This window comes from Phascolarctos cinereus, unplaced genomic scaffold, assembly GCF_003287225.1.
Source record: "Phascolarctos cinereus isolate Bilbo 61053 unplaced genomic scaffold, phaCin_HiC Scaffold_5;HRSCAF=322, whole genome shotgun sequence".
Taxonomy (NCBI): Eukaryota; Metazoa; Chordata; class Mammalia; order Diprotodontia; family Phascolarctidae; genus Phascolarctos; species Phascolarctos cinereus.
In genome coordinates this window covers 161,397,725-161,414,345 of record NW_027555958.1, presented here as the reverse complement: position 1 = coordinate 161,414,345, position 16,621 = coordinate 161,397,725, and the positions used below count along the sequence as shown (strand labels likewise).

The 16,621-nt window shown below is 36.6% G+C and overlaps 1 protein-coding gene and 1 long non-coding RNA gene across 2 annotated transcripts in view; one reads left to right on the top strand and one right to left on the bottom strand.

The window, feature by feature from the left end:
- GRIK2 (glutamate ionotropic receptor kainate type subunit 2) overlaps positions 1-16,621 on the top strand; it is a 798,700-nt gene that overhangs the window by 2,733 nt on the left and 779,346 nt on the right. The window contains exon 2 of the mRNA XM_020998276.2: positions 3,151-3,558. Within this exon, the coding sequence (XP_020853935.1) occupies positions 3,444-3,558 (115 nt within the window). The 5' untranslated portion in view covers positions 3,151-3,443. The remainder of the gene's footprint in view (positions 1-3,150; positions 3,559-16,621) is intronic.
- The window catches only part of LOC110216461 (uncharacterized), a 35,532-nt gene continuing 19,428 nt past the window's right edge, over positions 518-16,621 (bottom strand). The window contains exon 2 of the long non-coding RNA XR_002326780.2: positions 518-766. This is a non-coding gene — a long non-coding RNA (uncharacterized LOC110216461). The remainder of the gene's footprint in view (positions 767-16,621) is intronic.

Genomic DNA, 16,621 nt, shown 5'->3' with positions numbered 1-16,621 from the left:
TATAATGAATTATTATTTTACCACATAGCTGCCAATGCTAATAAAACATTAGAAGTATTGTTTTTAAAAAGTTATTTTAAAAACCCTCTAAATTTGTTTACTGATTTTCCTAAATCTGGGGAAGGGGATGGTTGTAGTTGGGAGGAAATTTATTATTTTTGATTAAAAAAAATTCTGTGAAGTTTGATTAAAAAGAACTAGAATACAACCTATTATCCTTATGTGGTCAATTTTAAGGCTATAACTAATTGTACACTTTATAAATGTCTTTAGCCACTGAATAATGACAACCTTTTATACAGTCTTCTGAACTGTTGGTGGTCTTTCAAGCATTTCTTTACTGAGAAATAGATATTCTTCGTGCTAATGAATGAATTCACAGTTAATATGAGTGATTTTCACAGTACACTGGAAAAATGAATGTTGCCTCATGGAATAAGATTCTAGATACTGAAAGCAATCCTCCTAAATCATGACACACAAACTAGTAAACAAAATATTGAAGAGACCAGACCTATTAAAATGTGAAGACAAACATTTATTTTCATTTTAATTAATTTTTGATACTCTTCATGTGGAGGTTGCATTTTGAGGTTTCAAATAACACATTATGGTGCTTTAGTGTGGATTACAGTATAATGGCGTTGAACTTGAAGCTTGTGGTACTGTCCATGGTTCTGAAAAAGGTCGTACACGTCTCATCACAGACCTTCATCCAGACAGGTGCAGTCGCTGTCCGTGGTGTTGAACTATTCGGTTTAATGCACTAGAAAAGTGAAATAACAATTTTTAAAATAGATTCTTTGAAGGAATTATGATAAAAGTAATTTATCCTCCAGCATTTGGAGATTAATTTACTGCATGAGAACTTTGTGAACCTGAAAACTTAATCCTTATCCTTTCCTCCCCTTTAAGCTGTGTTCATATTATGTTCACACAAACCAAAAACGGTTTAGGTGATATGTACTAAATAGGAAAAATGACAAACTTCATTCGAAATTTACAATATGTTAACTGTAAATAATAAAACATAAGTGATAGTACCTTTTATTTTCTCAGAATATATAAAATAGCAGGTACATTTAAAAATAATTGTGTTTTGATTGTTCACAAGTAAACACAAATCACTACCAGATAATTATTCTGCAATATTTGGGCATCAGAGGAAATTAAAGATATTAAAATTACTTCAGAGCTAAGTCCTCATAAAAGTAAATGCAAATTTATTGAATAGAATGGAATAAATGCAGGAGCAAATAGAAGAAAGAGCATCTTGGACTATTTATGTTTTTCAAGAGCTGTTCTAAATATGGGCTGAAGGAGTCGCTAGATACCCTTAGTTTTAGCACTAGGTGTTCCTTTTAAAGTGCTCAAATAGTCAAATTAGTTGATTGAATTGCCTGCTCCACTGCAGAACTAGCCATTCATGATACTTATTTTTGACACTGCAGTTATGCCTCCATCTTTAAAAAAAAGTCAATGACATTTAATACCACCGAAGAATGTAGGTTTCTTTTTTTAAATTGAGCATTTTACAATTACTTACATTAAGATGTGTAGAGAAAATTGCTATAATAGAATAAGAAGAACTTGCTGAGAATTTTTGTCACTTGTTTTTTTTTTTTACAATTTAGGGATGCATAACAAGGAAAATATAGGTAATATTTGTAGTTATACTCTCTGTTTAAAACATGAAACCTATTTAAGAATTAAATGGCAGTCATGTCAGTGTTTAAAATGATCTGACAGTTTTTCTTTTAGATATTAGCATTACAGTATATATTCTCATAATTCATTTCTACATTGAACTTTCACTTTTGAAAGGAATACCTTTCTTAAGAGAAAAGGAAGTGAGTTAGGAATTGAGTGGTTTCCCAGGAAATATCAGTTTACAGTTTTGAAGATTTGCCTTTTGAGGTGCTCAATTATTTTTTTTAAAGATGAACAGTGAAATCTTTATTAACTTCAAAGATAACTTCTTTTATGATCTGAAACAACAACACTGTCTATTTTAAAACTTATGTGCTTGTAAGATGTAATACAGCTTATTTTTAGCTAATAAGTGCATTTTGTATTCTAAGAGCATTTAAGGAAATAAAGTCCTTATTGGTTTTACTTTTTTTAAATAATGAATTACTATTTGAGAAAGTTGGATCACATTGGCTGGAGATCCAGCTAGAACATACAAATATTTAGTGGGATACAAAACATATCACCAGAAAACTACTAGAAACTTAAAGAACACTTAAGGGATGGCAAGGATGTTTAAGGTTGCTCAAGCCAAGCTGAGATCTTTTGCCTCCTACAAATAACCATCATAATGCCACAGTAAGAAGAAACATGAACATAAAATTATAGAAGCAGTTGGAGTTTATCACCTAAATCCAAGCATCATTTGCTCTCTTCTTATTTATGTATTGTACTCCCAGGCAAGTTGAGAAACTAGTGATCACATAGATTCCACTTACCTTATCTTTAGTATTAAAAAAAAATAACCAAATGTATAAAGGGAAATTCTCTAGTCAGGAATAGTAATCAAGAGATGTCCTTCACAAGTTTTTAAAGACTACATACAGACACCTAATTTCATTCTATTCCATAAAAATAAGTGATAGAAAGTGAACATGAATTTCAAGACCCTTATTAAGCGTAAGCGGGAGTTAGACTTTCAGTATATCCTCTGACAGTCTTGGAATACATTCCTTTTTTTTGTTGTTGTTTTTTGCTTTTTAAAATCTATTCTAAGTAATAGTGGCTTCGACCTAGCTAGTCACATATTAAAATTCATGAATTGATCTTAATAGAACTGCACAGATCCTAGTCAATCTTTAGGGAAGGTCTTTTGTTGAAAAACAAAAAGATTTTTCCACACATAAACAAACACGACTTATTTCCAACAACACAAGGGTGCTCAGATCAGTTGCATAAGAGATATTGAGAAAGCTGTCTGGCAGGCAGCCTTAAGAGGAGAGAAGCTATCTCAATTTTTCTCACTTAATCTTGGCTTCACGTCAGAAGCTGTGCAGCAGTGCAGTAGAATAGAAGCCTAGCAAAAAGCCCTTTGTACGGTGACTGTTGCTATGTCTCGATATCTCTGCGATTTCCCAGGCTGGATTACCTATTGATTTTCCTCCTCCTTTGCTTCCTCAGGCTTACCCGGCTGGACATTGTGTGTGTGTGTTTTGGATTTCTCAAGGATTCTCCCTGACTAACATGGATGTCCCACCATTCCTTGCAGTTGAAGGTTGCTCCTTGGCGCAGTGAGTGAAGAACATGCAGGGACTGCTAATGGGTTTGGGCAGCGTAGACTCGCTCCTCTCTCTGTGACCATGCCGTGATCGTGTCTGAGGGCCATCAGTCTACGTATTCTCATTCTTACCCTACCGGGGAGCCTGACGCTAAAAGGGGGAAGTAGGTGCAGCGCGTGTGTGCATAGAAACACCATGAAGATTATTTCCCCGATTCTAAGTAACCCAGTCTTCAGGTGCACCATTAGACTCCTTCTCTGCTTACTGTGGATTGGATATTCTCAAGGAACCACACATGTATTAAGATTTGGTAAGATTTCCCATCCCTGTTTGTTGTACGTTAGCAAAAGCTCCGCTGTAGCAACCCAATGTAAATACGCATGTTTATTTCTGAAAGGGGGCTCTCCTAGATCTGTTAGATGTCCCCCAGCCTCTGGAGACGTACACTGAACCCGGTCTTCCTCCTCAATCCGGACCCTAACGCCTGAACCCCAGGCAGCAGTATTAAGGGACTGTATATGTATGTGTTGGGGCAGTAATATCTCAAAAATGATGATAATTGTGGGGAAAGTGACTGGCAGCTTTGCCTGCCTGAGCCCCTTAGGTCTCTGTCTGCAGAGCGATCAGCGCTCATGTTGATTCCTTGTACTGGGCGCTTATTTCCACAGCGGTGGAAAGCCGAGTTCTGTTAGTGGCTGATTAGTTAAAATTTGGCAACTAGTTGGTAGGTTCCCACTGTCTGTTTCCCCACGTTCCTCGCTAAGAACTTGGAATGCCCCGGGAAGAATCACATAACACATCGGAAAGAACATTAGGCTATAGGTTTTTCCCTCCCTTTCTTTCTTGGAAACAAAACCTTTGTATTCCTTTATTGAGATTTCAAGTCTCAGGCTTGCTAACAGGGAGGAGCATGATTTAAACAGAAATACTTTAAACGTTGAAAGTTGAGCTTTTGTAATGAATCAGTGTGAACCGCCCCTGTTAAGTGAACTGAGGGGTGTATGTGTGTGTGTATGTTACTTTTTCTTTTTTTTTTTTACTCCCGCATCACCAGCCCACCCCACTCCAATAGCATTTAATAAGGAGAAATAACGTTATAATGCTTGCACCCTAACTCCACATAGGGGCCTCAAAAACAATGGAGAAGTGAATAAAGATTACAGGGAATCCCATGAAATTAGGGCATTCGTCAAATTCACCTTAAAATCTGAATGTGAAACTTTTTAGGTGAAATGCTTGGAGAGAGATGTTTGCTTAGATGAAATGAGGTGTGATCGACGTGCAACAACACTTGAGTGACCTAGGCGGTAGTTGTAGGAGGGAGTAGATCTAGTCCCGGAAAGTTCATCAGGAAGATCTGAGTTTAATATGGAAGAAACAAAGGCATTTGTGTTCCCATAGTTAATCTCCTTTTGATAATTCAGGATGATTTATATCAGAATAAGTATGGAAACAAATGTAATCTGACTGTTTTGAAGAAAAAAAAGCACAGAAAGTTACTCAGATAAATTTATGCTTAGAAAGTGGCTATATGTTTCTTAGAATCTTTAAAAAACAAACATGGATAATAGATTGGCAAAAGTCTGTACCTTTCCCATTAGACATAGAGTGGGGAAAATGCATTTTATAACATCCAAAAGCATCTTTTTTATGAAGCTGAAAAGATTGGCAATTATTTAAAAAGAGTTATTATTGCTCTTGTGTGTTGAATTTCTAAGTGTAGTATATATTTTTTTGCCTCCTTTTTAACATAAAGGTGATGTGTAAGGTACGTCTTAGCAACAACCATCCTTAGGAATGTTTGTTTCTTTTGGCGTGACTAAACAGTCCTATACCACTGCAGGGATGTGTGTGTGCATGTGTGCACTGATGGTGTTCTGTAGCCTTTACTCGTTAGAGCAGACAGGGGAAGCATTCAAAGTCTCGTGTCTTCCAGTTAGTTGTTTGAGTTGTTGCAATTATTTGGAAAATAAATTAAAGCGTGTGTGTGTGTGTGTGTGTGTGTGTGTGCATGCGCGCATGTGTGTGTGTGTGTGTTTAGGGTATGATTGGTGAAGAAGACTTGCAGTGTGCAAACTCAGAAGGTTTAATTACTGCTGCTCTGCTCTTGCAGCACATATTTGCTGAATCATTAGATTGCTACATTCGCTGATCATTTCATATCTTCATATTAAAAAATCTTGGCTATTGTAACAGAATCATGTAGCAGCTGTCCAAACGAGCTGACACTTTAAAATAAAATACATTCTTTGTATACCACACTTATTGAATGCACTAATAAGACTTCACCTCAATACTTTAATACTTTGGTACCTAGAACCAATGGCACAAGGTCTAGATTAACTTACTTCTAAATGGGGATCAAGATCTTTTCCCCATACCCCCAGTGATGAATTGGATTGTCTGTGTTCTTAACTTTTCCCTGTTGTGTGTATCAGTATGGCTTTTCTCAACTTTAACTTGCCAGATAAAGAAGCAACTACTTATATACAAAGTAGAGTTTTGTTCTCTTCTGGGGGAAAATGTGTGTTTAGGAATAAAGAGGATCTACATGTGTGTAAAGATGCTAGCAAGGTTATTTTGAACTTTCTAATTTTTTTTGGGAAAAGTAATAATATCTCAACTCTTCCTTCTGTTTTCTCTCTGATAGTGGCTAAGGAAATGAACTGGAGTTAGGGGTTAGGGAAGGTTGCTTCTTTCACACCCAAACTTCAACCAATGCCTGGGAGCTGCTGAAAGTCCAGCTGCCTCTGTGAGGCTGTCTGCCTGGGTGATAGTGATCCCCCTGCCTAGTCTAAGCCTAGGAGAATGCTGAATTGAGAGATTCTCCCCTTAGAAAGAGGTAGGCAACACGCCAGCCTCCGCTTTTGCTTCTCAGCCAGCAATACTATGGCAACAAGGGAGAGAGCTGAGAGCTGGCAAAGTCCTCCAACCCCCTCATTCCTCCGGTGGAAATTAACCATTACGGATTTGGTATTGTCCTTCCTACTGCTCCCACTATTGTGGTGACTCGACACTGAATCCTCCTTTCATCGTCTGTTACTTCCACACAGTCTTGCTTCTGATGTGTTGAAACCAACAATAACAAAGAGCAGCCACCTGCTCTGAGTATGTCTGCCACTCGATTAATTCTGTCTCCTCCTTCCTTTCTCCTTGCTTTTCCTCCCACACCCTCTTTCAGCACACACACATACACACACACACACACACACACACACACACACATTTTCCTTTAGACAGGGTGAGTGGAGAGCCAGTGGGTAGATGGAGTTCATCATTGTAAAGTCCAGGGGGGTAAAGTAAACTTCTTGCAGCAAGCTTTGGAGAGACAGAATAAAGAATTCCTCACAGATGCCTATCTAACTCATTATGTTTTGGTGCAGAAGGGTAAGGACATGCTTTTCAAGTGGTGACATGGGTCTCTGGACATATGGTGACCTCTTCACTGACATTTCAGCAAATGTGGGGTTACACAGAAACACAGATCCCCAGTGAAGACTCAGTCAGCATGCCAAAGCATTCTCTCAGAAATCAGAAGAGGCTGAAGTCTCCACTTTGTGGATGATATGTTATCAAAGGCATTTATAAGAAATATAAAGCTAGCGGGCTAATGCTTAGTGTGTTCTCTCCCTTCCATCATCTCTCTTTACTTCTCCCTTATCTTGGTTTAAATTAGTCTTTTATTTTTTGTTGTTGTTGAGGGTGTGTGTGTGTGTGTGTGTGTGTGTGTGTGTGTGTGTGTGTGTGTGAATGGATAACTGTATCTCCTCCTGAGGTAACATGCAGTAGACCCAAAAGGTTAGGGGGGTGGGCATAGCCAGCAAGATCAGCTTGACTGACAATTCAGCTGCCTTAGGTCTGTGTGTCTGACTCATACAGGTTCTTCAAAGCAAAAAGCTGCTTTTAGACAGAAGGCTGGTAGATTAAATGAAACAGAAGACATGCTGATGCAGACCATGTACCTCTTTGATGCCCTGAATTACTCTAGAGTCTATTGTTAATTACTTTCTTTTATCCTTCCATAGTTGTCATTGGATACTTTAAAATTTTTATTTTGGAAGTCTATGGGTCAACTATTGTATATTGGTAAAAAGCACTAAATTTGGGTGTAGGGGACCTACTTTTCAATCTGAGCTTTGCTACATGCTGTCAGCTTAGGGAAATCACTTACTTTTTTGTACCTCAGTTGACTTATCTATAAAATGACCTTTAAGATCCCTTCAGCTTGAGATCTATCATTCAATAAAAGGGGCAGTTCTTCTGGGCCTTGGCACTCAGAATATAGTGGGATATAGCCTCTCTCTCTCTCTCTCTCTCTCTCTCTTCTCTCTCTCTCTCTCTCTCTCTCTCTCTCTCTCTCTCTCTCTCCTTGGCTATCATATTATATCATATTATTTTGCTCTCTCTATTTTCTCACTGAGCTCATCCTGCCAAGACACTGCCCTCACGAAGATTCACCACAAAGTCTGGAAAGAGCCATTGATGAAAATAAGAGGAAGCCTCATTTCCCCTGATAGCCTGATGGCCTTCATGGAGGCTTAGCACATTTTGTAAGGACTAGCTTATAAAAATCTGTGATTTATTTCAGATAGAACTATATCTTAAAGTGAGAATACAGACATATCTCCAACAGGGTGTAGGAGCAGTGTGAGCTCCTGCAGGCAGGAATCTCATCTTATCCATCTTTAACTCTCCATCTCCTAACACTGTGCTCTGCATATAATAGACTCTCAATAAAAGTTTCTTTAGTTAAGTTTAATTTTAGTTAAACCAGGAAGTGTACTTATGGGCAAGATATTCAACCAATATTTTCACTAAAATGCTAACATGTCTTCCCAAAGGTCATTTCCCCAGTAGATAAAAGCATTTTAGGCTATTTTTTTCTTGAGCTTCATTCAGTTCATCTGAGTTTTGTTTTTTGGGTTTTTTTTCCAAGTACACCAGTGCAGTAATGATTTTATATTGAAAGGCTCTTCTTCCAAATCTAGGAACAAATCCTACTTTGGCTTAGTTCACAGACAACTTCCTCTATCATGGAATCATGTCTTATTCAGGTCAGCAGACACCATGAAAACAAGTCATCCTGTGTCAAAAGACACCTTGGCTGGGTTATAGAAAACATGCAGCTATCATAATTAGGAGTAGCATCTCTGAGCCATGAATAGAATGGCTAAGTTCAAAAGACCTCTTCTCTTCTCTTCTCTTCTCTCATCCTCTCTTCTTCCCTTTCCTCCTCTCTCTCGTTTGAAAGGAATTTGACTTCCTTTAAGAAGTGAAGTAAGAGGGCCATGTGATGAGTGGTCTGAAATTGTACAATGAGGTAAAGAGACTCCTACAAGGGGTAATGATGGCTATCAAAAGACAAATAAAACGTGAACACAAATATGAAACTGAACTCTGGAAAGGAAATGAATGAAACCTTTTCAAGAAAAGCAAACAAAAAAAATTCTCAGTGTAAATCCTTGCTGTACTTTTTAAAAAGCACACATCAAAGTATAATTGCCCTGTTATGATCTCTCTCAATTGAGATACAGCCCTTTAAGAAAACAGCTTTGAAATATATCTTCTTGCTCTTGAAATAACACACTGATCCCAACACAAACACAATCAAAAACCTTTTCTGGACTTCTGAGGTTCTATTTCAGAAATGGGCAGGGGTTTTTATGTGAGAAAATATTTCTTCAGTGAGGTTTAGTCTTTGAGTTTAATTCCAGTAATCACCATAATGTGCTCATTGGCCCAAATCTCAAATGACTGTCTTTCAATATTTATCCAGCATAAGAAAGTTAATTTGAACTGCTTCCGTAGACAAAGAAGTCAAATGCCATCCATGATTCTGGTCAAAGCGTTGGCTACATGATCTTTTGCTCAGTTACTCACCAATAGTGAAGACATTCAGGCTGTGATATAATTTTTTAATGTCAAATGATCATAGCAGGTTTTCTGTGGAAATACTGCACTTTTGGAGAAACAGTAGGATTTTGCAGTAGGTGTTGCATGTCTAAGTTCTAAGTTTAAATTAGTCTTTGTTTTTTTTTCAAATCTACTTTGCTAATGCAACTCTTATTAAATACTTTTTTTCTAAAAGTTCAATGCCTATTTTTACACATTGAGAAACATCAATTTTCTGTCTTCCTACATACAGCTTACTTAAGTCATTTATATACTGCTCATGTGCTATATGAGGATTTCAGAAGCATTCTTTTCTGAGTTTTTGAAGCAATTTCAGGTATTAAAAAGTGGAGATGTTGGATGCTTTTTGAGGTAGCAAAGGCGTACCTTACCTTCCTTCAACTGTACCCCATTTCTCTAGATGGTGGGAGAACTCAGAATGCATTTTAAACCCTAAATCTATGGATAAAGGGGAAGGTCAAACGCCCCAGGAAGGGAAAGGAGGTGAGAATCATTGATATTGACTGGTCTAGATTAAACACCGAAAAAGAAGATTTCAATTTGATAACGTCATAGCCCTTCCTGTTTTTCTTTGCTGCTTCTGCTGACAATTTTGTAAGGTAATTAAATTGGCTGATTGAAGTCGCAGTGGTCATGGGGCGATAAAGACCATTTGGATTTAATGGAATTTTAAAACAACAGTGCACTGCACACAACTCTTACCGAACAAGAATTTTAATGGCCCATTCAGGGTGCTGACTAAATAGAAAGTCCTTAACAAGTTTAATTGAAAGGGCAAACCAGATTAGCACTCTATAGTCTTTATGACTGAAGATTGGGGAATTAAAATTATCCCTCCAAAAGACTCATTATTGCATTATCAAGATTTAATGTAGGTTAAGTAAGCTTTCTTCATTCTTTCACAATGTACTGTAGACCCAGGTTTAGGACCAAGTTGCTCTGAGGAATTATGTGTAGCCAACTGTCTTAATGAGTGGAATGACAGGTAGATCTTGTTTTAAAAGTCCCACCTCCTCCTCCAGAGGGAGGGCATTTGATTTCCTTTAAAACTGATAGACAATTTATAGAGGGTGTTAAGGGTAAGTATTGCTAATGAATACCTTCTTTTCTGTTCTTGGAGATAACTGCTTTGCTTTTCTTCTTAACATTTAGACATTCATTGCTTTTTTAAAAGAGGGAAGAAAGCTGTACAGAGTAGATGATGTAAGACCTTAACAACTGTTCTGCTTTTGCTGTTTTAATTTCTTCATGGGTATTTGATTTATTTTGTGTAATCTCAGCTTTACACCCCCCCCCAACTTTTGGAACCCCCAAACTGGTATTCAATTTACCAGTATATAATTTAACGAATTTAGTTACATAATTATTTTATATAATTTATATAATCAGATATAATTTGTCAGACATAAAATAGAACATCAATAATTTCTGAAGTAGCTAATAATCAAATTGATTATTATTAGTCCTAGAAGCCAATAAAGAATGAATTGTTCACTGGGGGGGTGGTGGCAGAAATTGTGTAAAAACTCTCCAAGACTTGTAAGGTAAAGGGTGCTAATATGTGATACAAAATGGGTACTTGCCCCTGAGTCAAAATTTTTAAGAAGAAATAGTTAATTTTAAGTGACATATTCCCTACCTAAAGACATTCCTTACCTATATCATATTACCCTCTATGTCCAGTTACCTGTTTCAGAAATCTCATTTTTCATTCTTCCTGGCTAGGAACATTTATGTGGCCCCTCCTAGCAGCCTGGTATCTGGAATCCCATTGGGGAATATTCTCCAGTTTTGCCCTTGAAAATCAGTGTCTCCCCCTCAACCTAAGACTTGTTCCCCAGTGCACAGATCTCTTTTCCTTCTTAGTTAATAATTAGGTAATTGCTAACAAACTAATCCAGTATGCATACAGTAATGGGAGAAAGATAGAGGGACTCAAAAGAGCCTGCCCCCTTCAATTAATGAATGGGCATTTTAACTGTGGTCTTTTAGAAATAATAGCAAAGTCTTGTGTCAGTTGAATTTACTTTGGTTTACTAAACATTCATTAGACACTTATTATGTGTAACACATTTTTGTCTAACCTAAAAGAGTGGCTATTCTGCTAGAAATTTCATACCAGGCTGGACAGGCTAGTGCTCCCTTGATAGGCTTGCAGGGAAGATGTGTTTGTATGCTGGGGCTTTAGCTAAAAGCAGCAGCCCAGAATTCTGAAAATCAATTCTCCAAAGGTGAACAGTTTATTCCCCTTTTATATCATGGATTCAGTCCATTATTTGTTGCCCATTGTACTTACGAAGTTAAATATTAAATCAAAGCATTATTTCCTACATTCAAGAAAACTTAGAGATGTAGCTCATATGATCAAAGAATTAAAGAGTTGGAAGAGAGGCTTTTAGATATCATTTATACCAATCTCTTAATTTTTAAAGATAAACTGAAGTCTAGACATGTTAAGTGACTCACTTCATTTATAAAGTAGTAACATAATCAAGATTCAATTCCAGGACTTTTGAGTCTGAGTATTTTATGCTTTCCACTCTACCACAGTGCCTCTCCAATCGATTATTCACACTCATGCCAAATAAACTTTTTCTCTACCAAAATAGATATTCTGTCTATCTTCCATAGTACCTAGTTTCTTGCACAACAAAGTACAAACTCCTTATCCTGGTAATCAGTGCTGTCCTAAACCAGACACTAAATGACCATTTCCAGTCTCATTACACAATTCCCTTTCTTGCTGTCTTTGTTTTAGGCAAACTAGACTACTCACCGTCTCTTTTCTCTGTGTCCTTTCCTGTTCCTTTGCCTTTGCTCAAGATATCCCTTATGTCTACAAAGGATTTGTTCCCCATAAATCTCCAGTTTTTAAAATTTGCCTTTCCTTCAAGCCTTAACTAAAGTTCCACCTCTCCCACTTCTCTGTGCTTTTGGTAGCACTAACTTTCAGATGTGAAATTATGTTTTGCATTTTCTATTGATTAATTTTGCTTTACTTTATTTCTCTTAAATAACCATTTTGTGTATTAAATTCATATTGTGTTCAATATATATGTCAAAGTGATGGAGTGTTCTTGATTAAAATTCAGTAAAATTGTAAAGGAGTAAAGACCAGGAGTTTTAAAAAAAATTAAAATAATCTTAAATTTAATTTTGTTTTAAAATCTATAAGTACTGACTTTTTTCATCCCCAAACATCTTTTAAAGTATAAGGCCCACATATTTTTCTATAAGATATTACATCGGCAGCATCTGTAGAATTCAGACTTCCAGTTATTTTAGTATTGAACCTTCTGGAAGACCCCTAGTTCATGCCTTTTCACTCATTCTCAAACTCCAGTTTAATCTTGCTCCTGACTGCTGCTTCTGATCTGTCTGCCACCAGGTCCTCCACTCAGTATCCCTGGGAGTTGGTTCCAGTTTTAAATGACTGTCTCACTACTGGACCTTAAACAAATTGTTTTTCCTATAGAAAATAATTGTGCACCAGAGATTGTAAGCTGATTTACAAGTAGGACCTGAATGGAAAATTTAGTTCTAGCCCATCTAGTCCCAAGTCCCCATGGCAAGACTGAAAGGAAAAGTACAAATTCCTTGTAACTGTAAAGAGCTTTATAATTGCAACTATTATTATAGTTATTATTTGATGTTCTAAGGTAGTTTGGGTTCAACAGATAGGCAGAAGCAGCTTTCTGTGCATTTTTCTTTTCTACTACTGACATTTGCCCACTTTCTCAAATGATAAGTTATTATCCTGGAACAATTTGAGTTGAGAGAGTTGAGAAAATATTTTCTAAAGATATTATGAATGAAACATGGAAAACATTTGAAATATACCTATAAAGACACTCAAGTTGCTTTGAGCTAAGAGACAAAAGGGGGCAAAATTATTAAATTCCATTCTGCTTTTTTAAAATGTCAATCTCTTTTAAATTCCATTTGCAAGTGATAGGGATCATCGAAGCCAGTGGTGTCAAACTCAAATAGAAACAGAACCCTCAAGGGTGCATATTGACTTAGAAAATCACAAGTTAACATTATCTATGCAGGCTGTGTTTTTATTTGATTTGTTGAACCTTTCCCAATTACATTTTAATCTGATTCAGGCAGCATTTGGTAGTTTTGCAGGTCTCAGGTCTGACACTCTGATATTCTGATACTCAAACACCATTCCTGGGAACTCATTTATTTATATATAATTTGCAAAATGCACATCAGCATTAAAATTTTTTCTGGTCATTGATGATGACACTAATCATAATCAACAGCTATGTGCTTGAGTTTGGCTAAAAAAACTTTCATTGAATAGTCAATAATAATTTTTAAACCATGTGAAGTCCTTGACATAGGTCTGTAGATAATGTTGGTGAAGACTCTTTGCAATATGTTACTTAGCCTTATGGTGTGCTCAAAGCCTGATAAAAAAAAAAATCCCGTTCTTCATTGATGTATACAAAGCTATAGGATCTAGCACTGTGTTGTTTCTCTTTTCCTTTTCCTCTTCCTATCTCTCTACAATGCCCCAGAAAAAAAAATCATAGAATCCTATAATGTTAGAGCTAGAAGAAACTTAGAGATTATTTAGTCCAAAAGCCTCATTTTACAGATGAGGAAATTGAGGTCTTGAGAAGGGAAGTGACTTGCTCAAGGTCACACATTAAGTAAGTTTTAGGACCAAGATTCAAAAACAGATGCTGACTCCAAAAATCAATCTGTATTTACCATCCCTTTGTCTTCTTGTTTATGATTTTTCCAATTATTTTAAAGCTAGTTTGTCCAGATTGGGACAGAGCTGAATTCATTGAATCTATGTGAAATTTTGTGAAAGGGGACAGTTAGCCATAAAAAATTGTCCATGAATAGGACTTAATAAGAAACCCACTCTCTTACCTCTTTTTAAAGTCTCTTATCTACAAGGGTTACTTAGGTAGTGTTTGCATTGAGGAGGCTCCCATTAAAACACAGCAGAAGGCTTTATTCCTGGACTGTAGCCAGTAGTTTTTGAGCTTCACTCTCCCCTTTTTAATTGGGAATGGATTGCTGTAAAAATGCCCACAGACACCTCAAGTGTTAATTGCCCTGATGATGTGAGGAGCTAATCACTCTTTATCCTCTCCTATAGCCCTTGGAGTGCAGTGTCTCACCTCTTCCTCTGTGTCATGGCCCTTATTGTCTAGAAATGATGCAAACAGAGCCACTTTTACTATTCTTCCTTCAGCCCTAGGGTCTGAATGACTCTGATCAAGTTATTCTTAGTGATTTTTCCTCTTAATCTGTAAAGGGGTTTTGAATCTAGTTTATAGAAAAAAATAAAGAAATCACTGAGAAAATATAAAGAAAACAGTATTTATATAGTAGGAAAAGTATCCAACAAGGCAGATTCAAAAGACTATTTTTCTAGTTTTTAGTAGGGCAACTTCAGACAAGTGACTTTCCCATCCTAATCTGTAAAATGAGGATAATGATGCTTGTATACCATCTCAGAAGGTTATCATAAGATTTAAATAAAACATTTAATGTGCTTTAAATTTTTCTGTGTTATTTAAATATCAGCTATACTATCCTGTTCTGTTTGAAGATTGGCCATAGGGTTGTATGGAATTTGATTCTTCGCTTCTCCCCAGAAGTAGTACCGCTAGCCACTTTGTGACACAGTATGAAGTCTTTCACACCACTAAGTTATCCTTTGGTATATCATAATACCAGGACATGAAACAGGACTCTTGTGTTATGAAGAAGGAGATGAAATTGCTCCAAGTTCTCACCTCATAGGCAGTAACTTCTGAGGGGCTTACTCAATCTTTTATAATAGAAATAATAGATTATGGCTCCTCTTATAGCCTTTCTAGGCTACAGCTTTTGAACATAGACAGCCCCTTATTTTCTTGCTCCTGTTATGGATTGAAAACATTAGTGCTTATGAGAGGTAGTGAGGTGTGGGCAGGCAGGGGAATGAGGACTAAAATGCCAAATGCTGTGCCTTCCAGTGACAAAGAATCCACAGTAGGCAGTGGTACCCTCTGCATTTTGACTCCCTTGGCAAACTCCAGGTACATTGCTTGTCATTCCTATGATCATACCTGATGCTTAATTATTTTCTATTGAAGTTAAGTGTTTGGAAGTTTCAGGAAATTAAATGGAATTTCAAAAACAATTTCCACATATCAATGAACATTTTTAATGGATTAGTCCTCAGGGTGTGGAAGGGGTATGTTTTCCTATACTAGGAAGATGTGTCTCTATATAGCTAAATGTGCATTCAAATACACAAACACACATCTACATGACTATATTAAAAAGAAAAGACAGAGAGCTCTCAATACTCAAAAGCTTCAAAGGATCTGTGATTTCACTGATGAGGGCATTTCTTCTAGTGAAAAGCTTACATCTGTAAGTATTGTATAGTTCATATCCATGTCATCTCACGAGTTTTCCACAAGAATTTTTCCTGTGTTCTAGGGCCCTTTCTCTAGTTCTCTTGACTTTTTGAGGATACCAGTGACATATGTGAGCTATCCATTGTTTATTCCTTGAACTTATCCCACGACTGGCCCGTCACACATTTCTTAGATGACATAAATATTGTCAGTATATTTATAAATTAATTTAAAAATAGGACTCTTTAAGATTGCATAAAATCCTTACAAAATGGTATTTGAGACATTTTAAGGCACACATGCTATGGTCAGAACTGTTTCCAGGTTGTGGCAAATTTGAAGAATTATATGTACATCAATTTCTTCCCTTTTACTCTCACTTTAACCCAGAATGTGGTAGGAGCCAGGTAACTATCAGCTAGACAGTGACTCAAGTTAGCAAAATGAAAGAGCAAGAAGTTAGTTGATACTGAAGGAGGTCTATGGCCATATTGGTGGCATAGCTATTATATGGTAAGACTGATATTTTTATATGACTGTGTTCTTATGGAAACCAATCTCACTACTTCATAATGAAACTACCTGTGGTAAGTCTATGCTACTTTTCACTGTCACTCAGGCAAAGTTATGGGGCTAACTCCTTCCCCCTATTTCACTTATTTTTTCTTGATGTCTATTTTAAAATCTTTTGTGGCATCACTTACTTTTCCTTTCCCATTTGAAGCTATAATCATAATCTCATTTTAATAGTTCCAGCTTGGTGTAGTGGAAAGAGTATTTGAGTTGGAGTCTGCATTCAAGTCCTGATTTTGCTACTTACTAGCTGTGTGACCTTGGGCAAGTCACTCAAACTTAAATTTATCTATAAAATGATTCTGATACTTACACTTCCTATATAAGAAAGCACTCTCTACATTGCAAAGTACTGTGTAAATGTGAGCTATTATTAGTTCACTTGATTTCACTTACATAAAAATTTTGAAAAGGGAGGGTGGAGAGATGGAGAAAGAAAAATAACAAGATTTCTCTGAGCTAGTTTCTTTCTAGGAAATTCACTATCTGAAAGAACAATACTTACTA